A 19,561-nucleotide genomic window follows, 5' to 3' on the forward strand; every position below is an offset into this window, starting at 1 on the left:
TGGTGTTCTTTGGATGCAACTCAGCATTCATTCTCCTCCAAACACGACGAGTAGAGTTTTGACCAAAAAGTTCTACTTTGGTTTCATCTGACCATATGATATTCTCCCAGTCATCTTCTGGATCATCCAAATGCTCTCTAGCAAACTTGAGACGGGCCTTGACATGTACTGGCTTAAGCAGGGGGACACGTCTGGCACTGCAGGTTTGAGTCCCTGGCGGCGTAGTGTGTTACTGATGGTAGCCTTTGTTACTTTGGCCCCAGCTCTCTGCAGGTCATTCACCATGTGGTTCTGGATTTTTGCTCACCGTTCTTGTGATCATTTTGACCCCACGGGGTGTGATCTTGCGTGGAGCCCCAGATGGAGGGAGATTATCAGTGGTCTTGTTCCATTTTCTAATAATTGATCCCACAGTTGATTTCTTTACACCAAGCTGTTTACCTATTGCAGATTCAGTATTCCCAGCTAGGTGCAGGTTTATAATTTTGTTTYGGGTGTCCTTTGACAGCTCTCTAGTTTTGGCCATGGTGGAGTTTAGAGTGTGACTGTTTGAGGTTGTGGACAGGTGTGTTTTATACTGATRACGAGTTCAAATAGGTGCCATTAATACAGGTAACAAGTGGAGGACAGAGGAGCCTCTTACAGAAGAAGTTACACGGCTGTGAGAGCCTGAAATCTTGCTTGTTTGTAGCTGACCAAATACTTATTTTCCACCATATAGTGCCAATAAATTCTTTAAAAATCAGAAAATGTGATTTTCTGGATTTTTTTTTCTCCTTTTGTCTCTCATAGTTGAGGTACATCTATGATGAAAATTACAGGCCTCTCTCATCTTTTTAAGTAGGAGAACTTGCACAATTGGTGGCTGACTAAATACTTTTTTGCCCCACTGTATAGGACGGGCTGTTTTTGATCCAAAAAGGAATTTCGAGTGTCATTTATGAGTAATCAAAGGCAACAGAAACCTACGCTAACAGGCCAGCGTTTCAAACCTCGAAAAAGAGATTTGAAACTACAAAAAACTACATCAGGGTATGTAGTTTTTTGTAGTCTTAGGAGAACGGGTATTATGGGAAGATTATAAGCATCTGATCCATACTCMAACCTGGAAGGTGGCGGTAATGCACCTAAAAGTTGTTTGCCAACCGCCATAAAAAGAAAAGAAGAAGAATTCTGCGACACTTCCGGTGCATGGCGATTTCTCGTAGCATTCTGCATTTTGTTGGCTGTTAATTTTTATATCACAGGCTTGACGTTCCTCAGCTCAGGACTTGTGAGAAGGGTTGATTATTCCAGTTGTTGAAGGGGAACAAACGAGCGCGTCGTCAAGATGCCGCGAATTATGATAAAAGGAGGCGTTTGGCGCAACACTGAGGTAAGTGTTTACATGGTTAGCCTGAAGCTAACTGCTGTTACCCTGAACCAGTGGCTAAAGTTAGCATGAAGCTAAACGTTAATATAACGGTATTCTGCTCAAATAGCAACTTTATTTTATTTACCTCTATGCAATATAAACAGTTTAGTTACTTGAGAGGTGTAGCTTATGTGATATTGACCAGGTAACTTTTGTTACCTAGCTGGTTAAAAGCGATAACGTCATTAGCGAAGAGAAATGCAGCCTGCAACACTTAGCGGCGTTTCCTCTCGAGGAAAACTTAATAATATAGACAAATGGCTTCATAGATAAATATTTTAAAAAAACGTGTTTTTGCGTATATTTTTTAGCATTACTCTTAAAATGTTTTATAATTTGCCATTACCTAAAATATTCAATATTATAGAATTTGGTTACTACCTTAAGTTTCACGCAACATTACATTGAACACCGAAAAACAGTGGATTCTTTCAGGCATTGTGACAGACTGCCTTTCTTAGTCCCCTTCAGTTAATTTCCCATTTAATTATTATTTTTTTAATAATCTAGCCAATAACGGGAACTTTTTTGTGTCAAATCCTCAGGGTTGCCAGATCTGATTGTTTCCAGCTCAAACACGTCAGCCGGTTCAAATCTCATTTTTATGCAGATGCGATCTCGTCTGTATAATAACTCTAAACAGCATTTGGGGTGTTTACGGTTGATATTGTGGTGACTCTTGATGAAACAATTACTATTATTTATATTAATTTGGAAAAGCGTAGAAGCTGTCAAGTTGTACACGTTCTAAACATTTTAAAATAAATGAACTTTTCTGCCACACAATAACTATTTTTAATTGAATTTTCCATTCTAATGTATGAATAGAAATTTCATACGTGGGCAGCCCAAATTTGAACAGCCTATCCAAAGTTGTTTTTTCAAGTCCAACCGTTTAGAAGCCCAATGGGTTATTTGCCACGAGAGGTGGTGACGTATTTCCGTTTGAATTTATGCCACATAGATTGGTTCCGGGTCCTGCTTGCTCCTATTGGTTTTACCCAAAAGCTGCAAGATCTGTACCATGAAAAAGACGCAAAACTTAAATATCTGTGAGCTACTAGTACAACAACCGAGTTTTTTGGTGTGTCATTGTGTCCAGTAATTAGCCAGTAGCATCCAGTGCTTAGTTTTTTTTCATTTTCCTGCTGATATTGAGGCGACAGCGTACTGTAGCCAAGACTTAGCCACTACAGCTAACACGGTTTGTAGCTGCCTGCTATTTCAAAGCTTGAGGATATTGAAGATCCAGCGTCAGAAACGGGAAGACGGAGGTTAACAGGGAGCTGTACGCGCTTCGTTCACTGGAATAATTTGTTGGAGGAAATCCACTGCTACGGGAACAGGCTGAGAACAGAGGCAGCGATTCGACACAAGGTGAGTCGATACGTGTTTATGTGCGTTTGTGTTATACGGAGTATGAAATTATTTTTAGGCAACTCCTTAGCTTTTTTTTATGTGACAATTATATAAAATACATTTAACATGCAGTCGGAGCGACGAGCCCCTCTGATACCAAGCAGGTAATTAAAGAACAGCCGAGAGCAGCAACGCTTCAGCCCGATCCAAACCACACAGGTAGTCAGTCAGATTAAGATCCAAAACCTTCGCTTTACAGCCGTTTAAGTGGCACCGATCCACATAAAAAAYCCACAGAACAAATGGTACAAATCACGTCTTTCCCAAATCCCGAAAATATGACATTACCTTTGCTGTTTCATAATTATAATCCACGTTAGTGAATTTTTCCACTTGGCTGCTATAATCTGTTCTTGTGTTACACAACGTAATTTCTCTTTTTTTCCCCTCTGAGATTCTGCATAGAAAATGAGGTTAAGGCTGCATTTTGTTTTTAAAATGGTAAATTTATGTTTGCCTCGACTTTTATAAACTAATGCCTCTTATATGCATCATTTTTTGTATTACTGTTGGTACATATATTAGGTGAACAAGGTGCTTTGCCTGCTAGTAGTTTAAATTAATTTCAGCTGCACACTTTCAAAAGAGTATTCAGATTTTAACATGCATTTTCTAAGTAGTAAATATTTTAGTTCACTCTTACTCAGTAACTTCAGTGTTGTTACACCTCTGAAACATTTTTTTTTTTTGCAGTTTCTTTGTGATACCAGAACTATTTCACTTACACATTTAATTTCCTGAGATATTGTCAATTTATTTTCAAGCAAAACTCTCAAAAACAGCTGAGGATTTATTAGTTTTGATTATGTTGTGCAGCTAAATATGGACACTTATTAGTTTTTTTTGTTTTTAATTTTTCAGGTTTGCATCGTAACACCTCGTGATGTTTCTGAGCCATGATTGTTGCGCCGATTACCTTTCCACTGGATCCAAACACCTGGACCAGCTGACGGCGTCCATCAGTCCACGGTCTGCCGGATCATCACAACSTGGACTAACTTTTTATTTACAGTACTTGGTTAAACTATGATCTTGAAACCGGAGCACCAGATATGCAAAAATCTACCTGCAGACTTTGTTGGCTACCCTGACCCTGCAGTCATCCTGGACGGGGCTGAGCTGGACTTCCTCTCCTCCTGAGTGACGAGTTTTCATCACCAGTAAAGGCAAAACAAGTCTGATGTCTGATTAGCTGCTAGGAAGTATATTATATATATTCACTGTTCATTTTGCTATCCTGTTTGTACCTACAATAAAATTGAATCTCATTTGTAATTCTCTACATTTCACAAACCTTGTTTTCCCCATTTCTCTGTGTTTACGTTATCAAGTATTTGCATTTAGATCAGGAATTCAAGTGAGATGTTAAAATGCAACACATTTAGGTAATACCAGCAAAGAAATGTGAATATTAAGTAATATGTAGTTAGTCATATAATTTAATATACTGAATAAGGCTGGATGATACAAGATTTTTTTTTTCATACCAGATTTGATTTTAATCGATTCCTCCTGCCCTCAATTTCTATAATAAAATCACAGAAAATACTTTCAAAAAATGTCTTTATTTCAATCATCTGTTCTGTGAGTTGTATAAGGGAGCATTACGATCAAGATACAATAAATTTTAATTGCAAGAATGAGTCATCGTTACAGCAGAATAAAGATGCAATTTTATAACAATGTCTTAAAATGACAAGAAGTTGTTTTAATGAGAAATAAAGATTCAGATTGATCTGATGTAACCAGCTCAGTCCATGTGGTTCTGACATTTGTCAGTAATCAAGAGGATGTACATTTCCACCTCAACTGACCAGGTAAGCATTAAGGTAAAAATAAAAAAATACTGTATAAACAAATACTGTATACAAAATGGWAAAAGAGCAACTGATAGAAATACTTTATATAAAGAAAAGCAAAAACGTTAATAGGAGAAAAGTTGTTGGCAACATTAGCTCAGCCAATCTCTCCCTCCAGGAAGCCATCAAACTGAACTGTCCAACTATAATAAAGATAAAAAAGAAAGAAAACTGAAAGTTAAAATAACAAATAATGCCAATTTAATAATTCAGATCTAATGTGTTCTGGAATCTATTATTGACATTTTACAAATTTCACAAATCAATTAGGTTTCACAAATGTTTTATTTATTCTGCTGTTRGTACAGAATAATCTAGTTAGGTTTGAAATGTCTAGGTGTAGTTTTTAAAGTACAACACATTAAAAAAGATCAAGATAGTGAAAAATTAAGTGTAATCGCCCTTTAGCTATTTTACGAATTAGATGCTACATTCGGGAGCTAACTTCAGCTTCGACTGATAGCTTGGGCACAAGATAGACAGATCTATATATGTTTATATAGATATCTTTATAAATCATAGATATGTAGATTGCACAGATAATAAAAACACTTAACGTTTACATAGCACCTTTGTAAGCTTGTCCCTGTTAGCTACGTCAGACATATGAGGCATTATGATGAATACAAACGATTTATTAACTTCACAATAACTTCAAAGTTTTGACACATCCAGCTTAAATCCTTTGTTGTTGTTGGAGCGTTTCAGGACATCTGAATAATTATATAGGCATCATTAATAGTCCTGCAGCTACTGAGGAGCCACTGTTAACATCCTGTTGCCTGTTAACATCCTGTTGCCTGTGAACCGGAACCATTCTATGTGGCATAAAAATTCAGAAGTGCTAAAACAGAATATACCCTATTTTGTGGAAACCTGCCCAACGCTGGATCAAGCAACGCTCCACATCAAAGCATAGTTTTGCAATCTATAAATTCTCCTTTTTATTATTATTATTTTACCTGTCACAATTAACTTTATTTGTTGTTATGCTGGAAATGGAAGTTAATTTGACTGTTTGTTTGTGTTTGTAGGATGAAATCCTCAAGGCAGCGGTGATGAAATATGGGAAGAATCAGTGGTCGCGTATCGCCTCACTGCTCCATCGAAAGTCTGCCAAACAGTGCAAGGCCCGATGGTGAGTCCTGGCAGACGCATTAATTACTAAAAATCATGTTTTAATCAGTACGGTGTTACCAGCATTCTTCAGTGGAGTTGACTTATTTAAGTCTGAATCGTAAAGCCTGGCTTTGCTTCGTCATGCAGGTACGAGTGGCTGGATCCCAGCATCAAGAAGACAGAATGGTCCAGAGAGGAAGAGGAGAAGCTGCTTCACCTGGCCAAGCTGATGCCCACTCAGTGGAGGACCATCGCTCCCATCATCGGTCGCACCGCTGCCCAGTGTCTGGAGCATTACGAATACTTGCTGTACGACGTTTTGGCTTTTTACACATTTTTAGGCTGAATTCGAACCAAATCAGACTACCTGTGGTTTGGACTATTATATCCATCACGATCAGGATGACTCTGGGTCATAGGTGTGGTTTTGTTTGTTCAGAGACAAAGCCGCCCAGAGAGAGAATGAGGAAGAGGTGGGAGACGATCCCCGGAAGTTAAAACCAGGAGAGATTGATCCGAATCCCGAGACCAAACCTGCCAGGCCCGACCCAGTGGACATGGACGAAGGTGGCTGACGCTCAGGGATTGGATCTGCTCTGGTAGCTGGCTCGGCGTGTTAATGTTTGTCTGTATTTCTGGTTGCAGATGAGCTAGAGATGCTGTCAGAGGCCAGAGCTCGTCTGGCCAACACTCAGGGGAAAAAAGCGAAGAGAAAAGCCAGAGAGAAACAGCTGGAGGAAGCCAGGTTCAAACATCTTTATGTTTTCAGTTATTAAATAAACTCACAGCTGAGGGATTTCAGTCTCAGGAGAATTTCTAAAATAAAAATTAAAAATTTTCTCTTTGACTGCAGACGATTGGCTGCTCTGCAGAAACGCAGGGAGCTGAGAGCGGCGGGTATCGCCGTGCAGAAGAAGAGGAAGAAGAAGAGAGGAGTGGACTACAACGCAGAGATCCCCTTTGAGAAAAAACCTGCAGCGGTATTTGATCATGGATTAGCAGAACATGTTTATTCATACGTTCACAATGAGGAAGAGGTGGGAGACGATGAGAAAAGCTCATTGGTTTATTTTTGTTTACATAGGGTTTCTATGACACCAGCATGGAGCAATATGATGCTCTGGAACCGAACTTTAAACGGCTCAGACAGCAGCACCTGGACGGAGAACTCCGCAGGTCAGTAACGTTCAAATTTGTTCTCACACATCAGTTGAACCGTTTACAGATAAAACAAACCTGTGGTTGGTTGGTTGTAGTGAACGGGAGGAGAGGGATAGGAAGAAGGATAAACAGAAGATCAAGAAAAAGAAAGAGAGCGATCTGCCGTCTGCCATCCTGCAGACCAGCGGAGTGGCCGAGTTCACCAAGAAACGCTCCAAACTGGTCCTGCCTGCACCACAGGTACCTGCCGCCAGAGCAGCGCGTCGTCACACAGCTGCATGCAGCACATTACTGGAGATCAGCGTGCTGAATGATGTTTTTTATATTCTAAACAAACCGCTTCAGTTGCTTCATCCGTCTGCACTCTTAGATCAGTGATGCTGAGTTGGAGGAAGTGGTGAAAATGGGTGTGGCCAGTGAGGTGGCTCGTCAGGCGGCCGAGGAGAGTGAAGGCGGGAACTCGGCCTCCTCCACCCTGCTGTCAGAGTACAGCGTCACCAACAACATGAACACAGGACTCCGCACCCCACGGACCCCTGCTGCGCAGGACAGGATACTGCAGGTGAATCACGGAGCTTTTATTCCCGTCAATGTTTGTTTGTGTGCCTCTTGTTGTTGCTATAGAAACAAATCCTTACCTGCAAAGACTGATGGAAAAAAATAAAAGCTAAATTAGAGTTCTTATTTCTTTAATTGATCTAAAATATTTGTCTCATTTGTAGTTTGCTTGTTTTGATTCAGTGTGTGTCATATTTTCAGTGCATAACTGGACTGTTTTGTGTGTTTCCTCTGTCAGGAAGCACAGAACCTGATGGCTCTGACCAACATCGACACGCCCCTGAAGGGAGGCCTCAACACGCCGCTGCACGAGAGCGACTTTAGCGGCGTGACGCCCCAGAGGCAGCAGGTCCAGACGCCCAACACCGTGCTCAGTACACCGTTCAGGTAGATGCAGCTAGTGTTGATGTGGTGTCTGACAGCACACACAGCTGCCTAATGACATTAAGAAAGAGTCAGTCCAAACACAGATGACTTAAGAGCCATTCTGTCTACCAACTTGAACATCTCATCTCTTGAGCATTCCCATCCAACCTGAAGTACGGCGACACATTCCTGCCAAAAACCCAGTGAAGTTTCTTAAGCAATCACTCGGAGAGTAAACTTTAACACTTCATACTGGAACCGTAAGATATTTTAAATATCCAAAATAAAAACCATCCTGGAACCGTACATTAAAAATATTAAGAAGAATATGTGAACAACATTGCCCTTCAAAGAATATTAATCACCAGAATTTTAATGATCAAGATCATTTTAATTTATTATGCAATTAATTGCTGATTGCGAAAGGCTTAGCAGTAACTCTTATGAGTGATTTGACTGTCACTGGATTTTCAGCTCAAATCCAGTGACAGTCGGCACAGAACTCTGTCTGATGGACAGGATGAAGGAAAAATCAACAAACTTTACTTTTTCTTACCTTCTTATTCTTCATTGTCCTACTATGTCATCTTCTTTTATTTGAATCCACATTTCTTCTTCTCATATTACTACACTTTACTTCTCCACCGAAGACAAGTTTTTTCAAATTTTTTTAGAACTTTTTTCCAGCTCTGTGCTAAAGTTCCCAGCAGCTCCTAACTAGGGCTGGATAATTAAATCAATTCTACGATATGTATCGATATTTTTACCCCACCTCTCAGAAGGTATCGATTTTTCATCCGTGAGTATCGATCCATTAAACCACAGTGGTCCATAGGCTTACGTGGTTCTTTTTTACATGTCTGATTTGTGATGGCATAGCAGCTAGACTCCGCCTCCCTCAGTCTCACTTTCAACTTGTGCTTAAAGTGCACATTATAAATTACACACCAGTTTTTAAATAGTGTTAATAGGCCAAGTAAAACTGGAGTTATGCTAAAATAAGTAAACCATATTTTTCCGAATGTCAGAGAAATGTTAAAAACCAGCTTTTCCGGTAATGTGAAAGGGAATGAGCTTCCAAACGTAAAAACAAAATGCAACATTAGATTCCTTTGTTTTTATAAATCTAAAATCTTCAACAAATAACAATGGGCTGTATTTTGTTGCTAAGAAACGAAGTAAAGTTGTTCAAGTTACGATGAAAGAGAAGTGGAACGGAGTAGCGGCAAAAGCAGTGAGATCACAAAATTAATGCAAAGTTTGGATATTGGAGCGATCGGTGGCATCCACTTAGTAATTTGTTTTTAGGTTAGTGGTTTCTGTTCTGTATATAAAGGGTTGGCTGAAGAATCGGCGTGCAGCAGGTAGTGGTGCTCTGTTTTGAGCTGGAGTCTGGGCACAGTGAGGATTGCCATGATCCATGCAGCTGCCAGGAGTCGATCACTACGGGGTGAGGCAGAGCCACTCCCCCAGCAGCTAGTAGTAAACAGCTTACAGCCATGACTAACTCCGGGAGTCAAGGTAGAAAAACCTTTTTCCCATAGTCCAAAAGACTTTATTTTACCCCCTACCCCAATCAAAGCCAGGTATTGTGTAGTTGATGTTTTTAATCAGTTTTCAGTTAATTAAATTCAACTGAAAACTGATTAAATCCAAGTCTATGGAACACAAAACGTCACCAAAATCACTCTGTCCTTCTAAAATCTTTCAGAAACACAGAACACATCGTATCGTGATAGATATCACGATACGATAGATATTGCGATATCTATCGTATCGTGAGCAGAATACTGTGCATCATATTGTGAGATTATTGCATCACTACATCCCTACTCCTAATGGTATACTTCACTTTAAAGACGGTGGCAGTTTAAAAGCAGAGTCTAAACTGTCGACTCGTTATTTTGCTTTATGTAAATTTTGAGAAATGGTGGAAAAGATTCTTTTTTTCACGTCTCATTTGTGTCGTGTTCTTCTCATGAACTCGACAACCTTCATGGTTCCCTTTGCTCCTCCAGAACCCCCGGACCGGGCCAGGCCTCTGACGGGATGACCCCTCTGGCGGGGGGGATGACCCCTCGGGGTACCCCGGGGTTGACCCCTGGCCGCACGCCTCTGAGGGACAAACTGAACATCAACACAGAGGACCAGCTGGCAGACCCGTCGTACGCCAAACATGTGGTAAAAAAAAAATATATATATAAACCTCTTCAAACATTGATTCCCTTATGAGTTTTCATATTATGTCGTATTACATCCACAAACTTTGATCGATTTTTATTGGGAATTTCTGTGATTAAACCGACACAAAGTTGGTCTTTCTCATATAATAAAGAAAAATAAAGTTTCTGTTTGCAACCTCACAAATAAACCTGCCACAATAAATTCTACTGGATGATAAATTGTCCAGTAATTATCGCAATAAACAATAAAATTGATGTTTGTAGACTACTGTCACTCATTATTATGTAATTATTTAAATATGAAATATGAATTTACCCCCTCAAAAGCCAATAAACTTATTTTGTAAAGAACACTTCACACTATACCTGAAAGACAGTTTAAATAAATATCCAACATAAAATGGAAATAAAACCACACTCAGCTGAAACGGCAAATAAAATTAATCATGAAGTTTCTAAACAAAATTGCCAAGCTCATTTTAATTTGGCATATAATTATGATAAATTACTAATTGATCAATTGCTTATTGAATCTGGCTTATTTGCAAAATATGAATGACTTCTAGGGGTGTGAATACTTTAGCATGTGAGTGATTTAATTTGATTTGGTAGGAAGTTTATTTGTTGGGAAAAACAACACGGAGACTAAAGGTTGTATGTTTACTCGTTACAGCAGAAGGAAAGCCTGCAGCAGCTGAGACAAGGCCTGATGTCACTTCCTGTGCCCAAGAACGACTTTGAGATCGTTCTTCCTGAGAACGCAGAGAAAGAACTGGAAGAGACGGAGATGGAGAGTGGATTTGTAGAGGACTCTGCAGACATAGAGGCACGCAAGCAGGTACGCTGCAGAAACACACAAAGGATTTGATGAAATTCAGGCTTTTGACTCGGTTTTATTAAAATCTGCCGATTTGTTTCATCAGGCTCAACGGGATGCAGAAAGAGAGAAGGAGCTGAAACTTCGGCACACACCTGTTCAGAGGAGCCTCCCCAGGCCGACTGAGGTTCGGTTTGATTAGTTATAACCGATTAGAGAAAGTTTAATTTTATCTTTGTAAGCTGCGTTGCATTATGAATGTACACAAATCTTTGTCAATATTGTGCTAAGGTCAAAAAACACAATTTCGCAATTAGTGTTTCTAAATAACGCCAGCTGCACGTTATCTGCAAAAAACCCCAAAAGACAATCCATCGTCCTCCTACCACTTCCTGTCGTCTCGTCTTTTCTGTCAGTAGTAACATCTGGTTGTTGATCATGGGACTCGTGTTTCCATTGTAGTTTTTTGAAATGCATCTATTTTCAAAAAACCCATTCTAGCAGCAAAACTTTTTATTGAAAAACGTTTTTTTCTAAATTGGCATATTTCCATTAAGCAAATTTATTTTCGTAATTTCATTTTGCGTCATTCGACAGTTAGTGGAAACACAGCTACAGATGCCGGCATGTGAACGTAGATCTGTTTCCGGTGCAGGTTAACGAGTCAGTGCTCCGCCCCGCGTCCATGGAGCCGCTCACCGACCTCCAGGTGGCTGAGGAGCTCATCAAACAGGAAATGATCACCATGCTGCACCACGACTGCCTACACCACCCCTCATCTAATGTGGTCACTCAGCTGCAGCGCGGCAAAACCAAGGGGCCCACCTCTACGTCCAACAACGCCTCACACATCTCTTACCTGGAAACCCACCCCTACAAGCCCATCAGCACGGAAGAGATGGAACAGGTCTGACACACCACTGTCTGCAGATGTTCAGTCCAACTCATTTAAAGCTCATTTAAACTGATGCTGCACATGTTGATGAACAGGCGAAGGCGATCCTGACTACAGAGATGGAGGTGGTGAAGGCAGGAATGGGCCACGGAGACCTCAGCATGGAGGCCTACACCCAGGTGTGGGAGGAGTGTTACGGACAGGTAAGAACCCGTTTATGGCAGCACTCGGCAAATAGTGTTGGTGGATTCATGCTCTAGATCAGAGGTCTTCAATGTGAGTTTCTTCAATTTATTTATTTTTTTTGCCTTTAAATACACATTGATATGAATAACATATAGTTAAATTGAGACATGCAAGGGTGTGATCACATGGTTTTGTTGTATTGGTAATTTAACGTTTTAACAGAATTAAAAGGTGGTTAAAATATATATATTGCATTTAGGTGTAATACCGAATTTCACCTCAGGGTGGCACTGCTTGTGTAAGATGGTTTTGCCCAGCAGCGCAATTTCAAGAATGTTTTAAACTTACAATGAAAAAACAGTATTGGTTGTATTGAGTTCACAGTAATACAATGTACTTTTGTAAAAAAATAAAAATAAAAGTGTATATACAGATGTAGTTGGTTGCAGGGCTGTATAAATAAATCGATTCGGCGATATATATTGATATTTTTTTAAAGTGCACATTATAAACTACACACCAGTTTTTAAATTGTGTTAATAGCTCAAGTAAAACCGGAGTTATGCTAAAATTAGTAAACCATATTTTTCCGAATATCAGAGAAATGTCAAAAGCGCCGCCATTCCCCGGCTTTTCCGATTATGTGAGAGGAAATGAGCTTCAAAACGTACAAAAAGAAACGAAACATTAGATTCCTGTGTTTTTGGAAATGTAAAATCTTCAATAAATAACGATGGGCTGTATTTTGTTGCTGAGAAACGAAGTTGCGCAAATAACCGTGAAAGAGAAGCGGAAAGAAGTAGCGGCGCAAACGGAGCAGCTGCAAAAGCAGTGAGATCGCAAAATTAATGCAAATTTCGACTGGTAGCATTCACTTCGTAATTAGTTTTTAGCTTAGCGGTTTCTGTTCTGTATATAAAGGATTACCTGAAGAATGAACATGGGTTGATAACATCCCAAGCGGGCGCTCAGCAGCGCTGTGTTTTGAGCAGGAAGACGAAGAGGAAAAAACCCCAGCCGGAATCTGCGGTGCAGTGAGGATTTCCATGGTAACAATGGCTGATCGATCATTCTTATTAGCAACAGATAAAGAGTATCAGAGACTGAGAGAACTATGAGATCCTGGCAGTCTGAGAGGCAGCTACTCAGAGATCCAAGCAGGGGAATAGCGGCGCTGCGTAGCTGCAGGGAGTCGATCAYTACGGGGTGAGGCGGAGCCACTACTTTAGCAGCTAGTAGTAAACAGCTTACAGCCACGGCTAACTCCGGGAGCCAAGGTAGAAAAGCCTTTTTCCCCATAGTCCAAAAGACTGCATTTGTGGCTGCATTTTTACTCCAAAATGCAGCCACAGTGTCCAAAAGAAAAACTCATAAGTACAATCATTTGCATATTGAGTCTACAGAGGTGATAATCTCCCCACTCTGCTCCTGGATTACCGTTTAAACTTTTGAGTTTTATGTCAAATCCACATGAATTAAATGACAGAAACTAATTCTCTCACTGCATCTTTGATTCATTTTGTCCAGCTGCAGACTGTTAGACTGTCCAATCAGAGTCGGGTATTGTGTAGTTGGTGCTTTTAATCAGTTTTCAGTTAACTAAATTCAAGTCTATGGAACACAAAATGTCACTAAAATCACTCTGTCCTTCTAAAATCTTTCAGAAAATCGTAAAAATGCACTGAATCGTAGCGAATTGTACAGCTCAACAAATATCGTAATACATATCGTATCGTGACCAGAATATCGTATTGTGAAATTATTGTATCGCTACACCCCTAGTTAATTGAGGGTCTCAGGTTAAAAAACATTGAAGACTACTGCTCTAGACTCTTCACCCTGACTCAGTTTTATTGTTCTAAAGTTTTAGAGCAGTAAAACATGTTCGTCCTGCTGCACAGGTGCTTTATCTGGCTGGTCAGAACCGGTACACCCGAGCTAACCTGGCATCAAAGAAAGATCGAATCGAAAGTCTGGAGAAGAAACTAGAGGTAAAGTGGAGAACAGTTTGAGGAGTCCTGTTGGTTTTCTTTTATTCTATGCTACTGTGTATGTGAGTTTTGATCCAAACACTGACATCCCGGTACTTGTGAACACTCCAGGTGAACCGAGGCCACATGACAGCAGAGGCTCGAAGAGCAGCTAAACTGGAGAAGAAGCTGAAAATTCTGCTGGGAGGTTTCCAGTCCAGAGCGCTGGGGCTCCTTAAGCAGCATAATGAACTCTGGGAGCAGGTACTGACGGGATTTTACACTAGCAGATTGTTGATCTTAGGCAGTGGTCCCCAAACCTCGGGCCCACCTCCACATTTGGTCCGACCCCCTGAACAATACCAGAGAGAATTTAGATTTTTTTTCATATACCGTATTTTCCGGACTATAAGCCGCTACTTTTTTCCTAAGCTTTGAACCTTGCAAGGGCTTATAGCCCAGTGCGGCTTATATGTGTATTTTTCTTCAACCACCAGGGGGCTCTTTAGCAGGAAGTGAATCATTGGAAGTCAAAATTGGAAACGAAAGAAGAAAGCTCCCATTAAAACGGAATTAGGTTTTAATAGGGAATTGAAATTTGAGAATGTTGTTGATCAGTTAAATAGCATTGAGGGGAAAAGATATTTTGTTTTTTTTAAATACTGGGATCATTATGAGAATTTGAGGTATAGATATTAGGATCCAATTGATGGCAGTAGTGTAACAATAAGCTGCCGTTGAAATCTAAAGAAGAAAGCGCCCATTTTCATTTAGCACATGCTAGTAGCAACACAAAGGATCAGCACTTTTACTGTTACAGTTCGGAAACTACTGTAATCAGTTCAGTTAAATCTGAACTTGGCAACTTTTTCTTTTTCAACCGTAATAAATGTGATATTCAATTGACCTGTTATGACTCAGATTGTGGGTGTCCGCCCCCCTCTGCTGCAACTTTCGTCTCTTGGAATAAGTCAGGTGATTCTTTCACCCTGCAAAATTGTGGAAAACCTGGAGCAGCAGAGATATCTGTGGCTCATAGCCTGGTGCGGCTTATATATATATATGTTTACTGGTTTTTAAAAAAAAAACAACTTTGGGGGTGCGGCTTATAGTCTGGAAAATACGGTATTTATTTCATAAATAGTGTTATTTCCTGGATTTTTTCTGTGAATAACCCAGAGAGGGTTATTTGATTGTGCTTTCTGGAAAACAATACATTTTTACATTTAGGCTCTCCTGCAATTGTCACACTTTTTCTGTTCCAAACTGACTCCGGCCCCCAGCAGAGAAGGGAAAAGTTTTGTGGCCCTCACAGTAAAAAGTTTGGGGACCCCTGGTCTTAGGGGACTCGGTATGTAGTTTGCAGGAATGTAATGTCCGTGTTGTCCACTAGGTGGAGCAAGCAGCCACTGAGCTACAGACTTTCAATCAGCTGAAGCAACAAGAGGATCTGGCCATTCCTAGAAGACAAGCGGTAATACATTAAACACTTTCAGTGATTTTGGTTTTTCAATTAGTTGTAGAAAGTGAAGGTTACAGCTACATGGTAATAATTACTAAGATGAAACTTGCTGTGTTTCTCAGGCTCTGCGGGAGGATGTGGACAGGCAGATGGAGAGAGAGAAAGAACTTCAGCAGAGATACGGAGAGCTGCTGATGGAGAGGGAGTCTCTGTTCAGCGGCACGCAGAAGTTCTGAGCAATACATTCAATCTGAAACCAATCATAGGGACTCTGATGTAGAACATAACCTTCCACATTGTTGTATTGAACGGTGTTTTTTTTTTTTTTTTTTGCTTTTTCCTGATCATCACTTCAAACCTCTGCGAAGCTCTGCCTCTATGTGCTGATGTTGCTGTGATGACCCAAGCTGCGTTTTGAGCATGTTCAGTAGTCATTTCTGTACCAGTGACCAATAAAGTTTTTCATCAATCAAACCCATAAGTCCTTATGTTTAAGTCTTTATTACTAAAAGTGAACCAAACGACAAGAAATTGGATATAAACTCTGCTTCAGCAGGTGAGGAAAGCCATCCCGCTCCTCCTGTATGCACTCTGGAAAAAAAGAGAGGTGGGTCACACTAGGGTCAGAGTTCACACAACCTGGTTAAAAAATTTGTTTTAATTGGTGTGTTTCCAACAAACAAATTTATTTTTTGTAATTCCAATTTGTGCAATTTTAAGGTCAATAGAAACTGTTCAGACCTATGATCTGATCTTGTTACATGAGAAATAAGATCAGTTTCATGTAAACAGCCAATCAACCAAAATTAAGGAAATCTGGAAGAATTCATCGGTGAACCCCTGCCACAAATGTAAAGTAGAATTCAGTTTAGGTACATGGAGGTTTAAATGTCCACTGACCACCAAAATGAACTGTGTACATAGATTTTCATGACTGAATCCAAAGAATCTATCAAACAAGAATCCAGTCCAACTTTTTAAAATCTTAAGTTACACATCACTAGCTGTGCTTCTATTATAAATGTGCATACGCCTTAGCCAATATTCTGCTAAAGTCAAAACCTCCCCACAATTTCCAATTGTGGTTTCATTATCAAATCACTCGATGACTTTCACACCATCATCGTCCAACTGCTTCCCGTCTTCTTCCTGGTTTGGGCCAGTTGTGACGTGGTTGTTTATCACATGACTCGTGTGATGCAAAAAAGGTGTTTCTGTTGCAGTTTTGCAAAATATAATAAATACAAAATACAATAATTTCGATACAGCTGAAAAACTGCCTCGTTCTAGCACTAAAATTAAAATGAACTATGAGCTTTTTCAAAATTGCCATGTTTCCATTAAGCAAATTTATTTTCGAAATTTGAATTTGTACAATGAAAACGCATGTAGTGTTTTTTTGCTGTGTACCCACTGTGTGTCTGTAGTTGTATCGTCTGATGGCCTCTCTGATGTGACACGGCTGGATGGCTCCACTAGGGGGCTCCACTGTGGCCGGAGAGCTCTGAAACACACAGCACTCTATTGAAGCAGACTAGAAAATAAAAAGATGGCCGACATGAAGAGCACAGAACACAAGCCTCCAGCCTGACACCTTTTTTCGTTTCCTCTGTCTGGCTCGGCTGTCCAAGCTGCCGTTTCCCTGTAGGAGGGGCTTCGAGGAGTGGGAGGAGCCTGGAGTGGATGGGGGCGTAGCTTCAGGTGAATCTGGATCTTTCTTCACCTGCAGCCACACGTTTTATCGAGTGAAATAAACAAGAAAGAGACTTTCTGAGTGAACCGAGTGGATGCGGCGTTATGGTGTGTGTACCTCGGTGTGTGTGTTGTAGTGGATGTAGCTGGCTGAGATCACATGGCTGACAGGATTGGTCTTCACCGTCATCTCCTGCTTCACTAGCAGAGACAAATCTACAATCTGGGGAGGAAAACGGGAACATGTTGCAACCAAATTCCTGCTGTAGTTTTCATCCAGCTCATCTAGACGTTAGCTTCTAGGCATTTACCTGTGCCACCGTCTCATAGGCCAGGTATGAGAGGATCTCTGTGGCAATGCTGTTGGGTTTCAGCTCCAGGCTGCTGCAGTCCAGCCAGTCCCGAAACTTTGACGCTTTCTTGGCTGTTGTAGCATTAAGATGATAAAAAATGGACTGTTGAACCACATAATGCAATGGTGTTCAACAGTAACATGTTCTGCATGAAAGAAATCCATTGTTAGATAGCACTGCTAATCTTCCTCTTTTGCCTTTGCTGCTCCTCTTTTAATCTGAGCCTTTATTATTTATTTAAGCTTTGAAATTCTAAGCAGCTGAAAACCGGGTGGGGAAACAATACATTATTGTCATGGTTACGCATCCTAACTGAAATGAAAATTATTTTACTTCTATAAATTCAATATTTAAGAGAGACAGAAACAATGGAGCAGAAAAATATTTCCACCATGCCTCTCAAACATAAAAATGTGAAAAAATGTTTTTCTTCACATAAATTTACTCAATATCGAGGGTGGAGTCAAAGATGTTGGATTAAGATTTAATGTATGAATGCAAAACTTGTGCCACTGCAATAAGATATTAGCTTTTTTTAAGGCTCTTTACCAGGGTGCCAATAAATGTGGAGGCTACTTTATAAATATCCAGATTTTTTTTTTTTCATTCTTAATGAATGAGATGTTTTCACAATTTATTTTTTGTTTTGTGTGTTTTGTTTTTAAATTGCTATGTTTAGTTTTTATTATCAGAAAGTAAATATATATTTTTTGGGGCCTGGCCATAGCAATGCATACAGCAGTGACTGACTTGCTTTGCAAGTCAATCACTGCCTCCATGCATTGCATGACAGGCACCTATTGTTCTACACTAGGTGCCTGCCAGTGTAGAACAATACACTGGCAGTCTCTTTATTCATTATTTTTCTTCTGTCACCGTTAATGCGGCCCTAACCGCTGCGTGCACCCCCACAAAAGTGGTATCAAAACGTTCAGCTTGATCCTAAGAAGGGAGCTATTATTTTTAGTGGGATTATGAGTTGAAATGACGACATAAATTGATAAAAAATTAGCAAAAATCAAGGCTGAGTGTCTCACAGAATCAGTAATCTTTCTCTCTGAAACACACACACAGGACTGTGGATTTCTGACTCCAAAATTCTTTTTAACTCCCCCTCACAGGCACAAATATCGCCCCATTGGTCTAAAAGTCGGTCATGACATAGATACACATGCCTGCTCCCATAAAATGTTTTCAAAAATTTGCTAGGGCTTATAGTTTTTTGTCAGGGTCCTTGAGACCGACGCTGGGTGTCTCCCAAATATAGAAACTCAGCCCAGGTGCAGATAATTAATTACCATAGCAATACATATTTCCCGTGACTATTCATATTTTGTTTAGATAAAATTATTTCTCTGAATTTTTGAGTGTGAATTAAAATCTTTAGTATGAAGGCTGAAAGATTTTGAGAAATAAACAATTATCTTTATTTATTTTTATTTTGTACTGTGAGTGAGAACCACATGTGCGAAGCTTATAGTCGTCAGTCTGGACTGAAGCTTATTGAACATTTGGTTCTGCCAGTTTACTGTTGTAGTGAACCAGATCAGCCATAGAAATATGGTGACGGATCTGGCAAAAGCTTCAGTCATTAGACATTGTAGATCCATGTAAAGTTTGGTATTTTATGTTTATGCTCCCTATTCATTTCAGGTGTAAAGAGCAGAGCAGTCCATTTGTGCAAACTATAGCTAGATTGTTTGGTATAAGCCGACGGGCACACTTTGGCAGGCCCCGTAAAATTTCTGCAGGAATTTTCTAGTTTAAATAGCTAAAATTGCCACTTGAGTTCCAGGTAAACCATACTTGGATGATTATTTTTAACTCTGATACAAAATGTATATATCTTTCATACAGTTGTGACTTGGAGCCTGACTGGGCTCAGCCCGAAGAGGAGACGTGGGTCCCCCTTCCAATGGGCTCACCACCTGTCGGAGGGSCCAAAGGGGTCGGGTGCGTTGTGTTACGGGCGGCAGCCGAGGGAGGGGACCCTGGCGGTCTGATCCTCGGCTGCAGAAGCTGCTCTTGGGACGTGGAACGTCACCTCTCTGGTGGGGAAGGAACCAGAGCTAGTGTGCGAGGCTGAGAGGTTCCGGCTAGAAATAGT

General features: G+C 40.3%; 2 protein-coding genes across 2 annotated transcripts in view; one reads left to right on the top strand and one right to left on the bottom strand.

The window, feature by feature from the left end:
- Nucleotides 1-1,072: 1,072 nt before the first annotated feature.
- Nucleotides 1,073-15,883, top strand: cdc5l (CDC5 cell division cycle 5-like (S. pombe)). The gene is made up of 19 exons (XM_008429060.2): nucleotides 1,073-1,375; nucleotides 5,727-5,830; nucleotides 5,959-6,120; nucleotides 6,251-6,378; nucleotides 6,457-6,556; nucleotides 6,665-6,791; nucleotides 6,896-6,987; nucleotides 7,068-7,212; nucleotides 7,343-7,534; nucleotides 7,769-7,917; nucleotides 9,915-10,077; nucleotides 10,753-10,917; nucleotides 11,003-11,083; nucleotides 11,552-11,803; nucleotides 11,887-11,994; nucleotides 13,879-13,968; nucleotides 14,080-14,211; nucleotides 15,341-15,421; nucleotides 15,532-15,883. Exons 1-19 carry the CDS (start codon nucleotides 1,331-1,333, stop codon nucleotides 15,643-15,645), a joined length of 2,430 nt encoding a protein of 809 aa, XP_008427282.1. The 5' UTR covers nucleotides 1,073-1,330; the 3' UTR covers nucleotides 15,646-15,883.
- Nucleotides 15,724-19,561, bottom strand: part of supt3h (SPT3 homolog, SAGA and STAGA complex component) — an 11,505-nt gene continuing 7,667 nt past the window's right edge. The window contains exons 8-12 of the mRNA XM_008429061.2: nucleotides 17,413-17,525; nucleotides 17,220-17,324; nucleotides 17,004-17,132; nucleotides 16,824-16,913; nucleotides 15,724-16,000 (exon numbers count right to left, since the gene is read on the bottom strand). Coding sequence (XP_008427283.1) covers nucleotides 15,959-16,000; nucleotides 16,824-16,913; nucleotides 17,004-17,132; nucleotides 17,220-17,324; nucleotides 17,413-17,525 — 479 coding nt within the window. The 3' untranslated portion in view covers nucleotides 15,724-15,958. The remainder of the gene's footprint in view (nucleotides 16,001-16,823; nucleotides 16,914-17,003; nucleotides 17,133-17,219; nucleotides 17,325-17,412; nucleotides 17,526-19,561) is intronic.

Source organism: Poecilia reticulata, linkage group LG15 (genome assembly GCF_000633615.1).
Source record: "Poecilia reticulata strain Guanapo linkage group LG15, Guppy_female_1.0+MT, whole genome shotgun sequence".
NCBI lineage: Eukaryota > Metazoa > Chordata > Actinopteri > Cyprinodontiformes > Poeciliidae > Poecilia > Poecilia reticulata.

Excerpts from the sequence above, each read along its gene's own strand:
- cdc5l (XM_008429060.2), top strand. The coding sequence starts at position 1,331 with ATGCCGCGAATTATGATAAAAGGAGGCGTTTGGCGCAACACTGAG. Across the intron at positions 6,792-6,895 it reads TTGAGAAAAAACCTGCAGCG|GGTTTCTATGACACCAGCAT; the intron begins GTATTTGATCAT and ends TTGTTTACATAG. Across the intron at positions 13,969-14,079 it reads GTCTGGAGAAGAAACTAGAG|GTGAACCGAGGCCACATGAC; the intron begins GTAAAGTGGAGA and ends TGAACACTCCAG.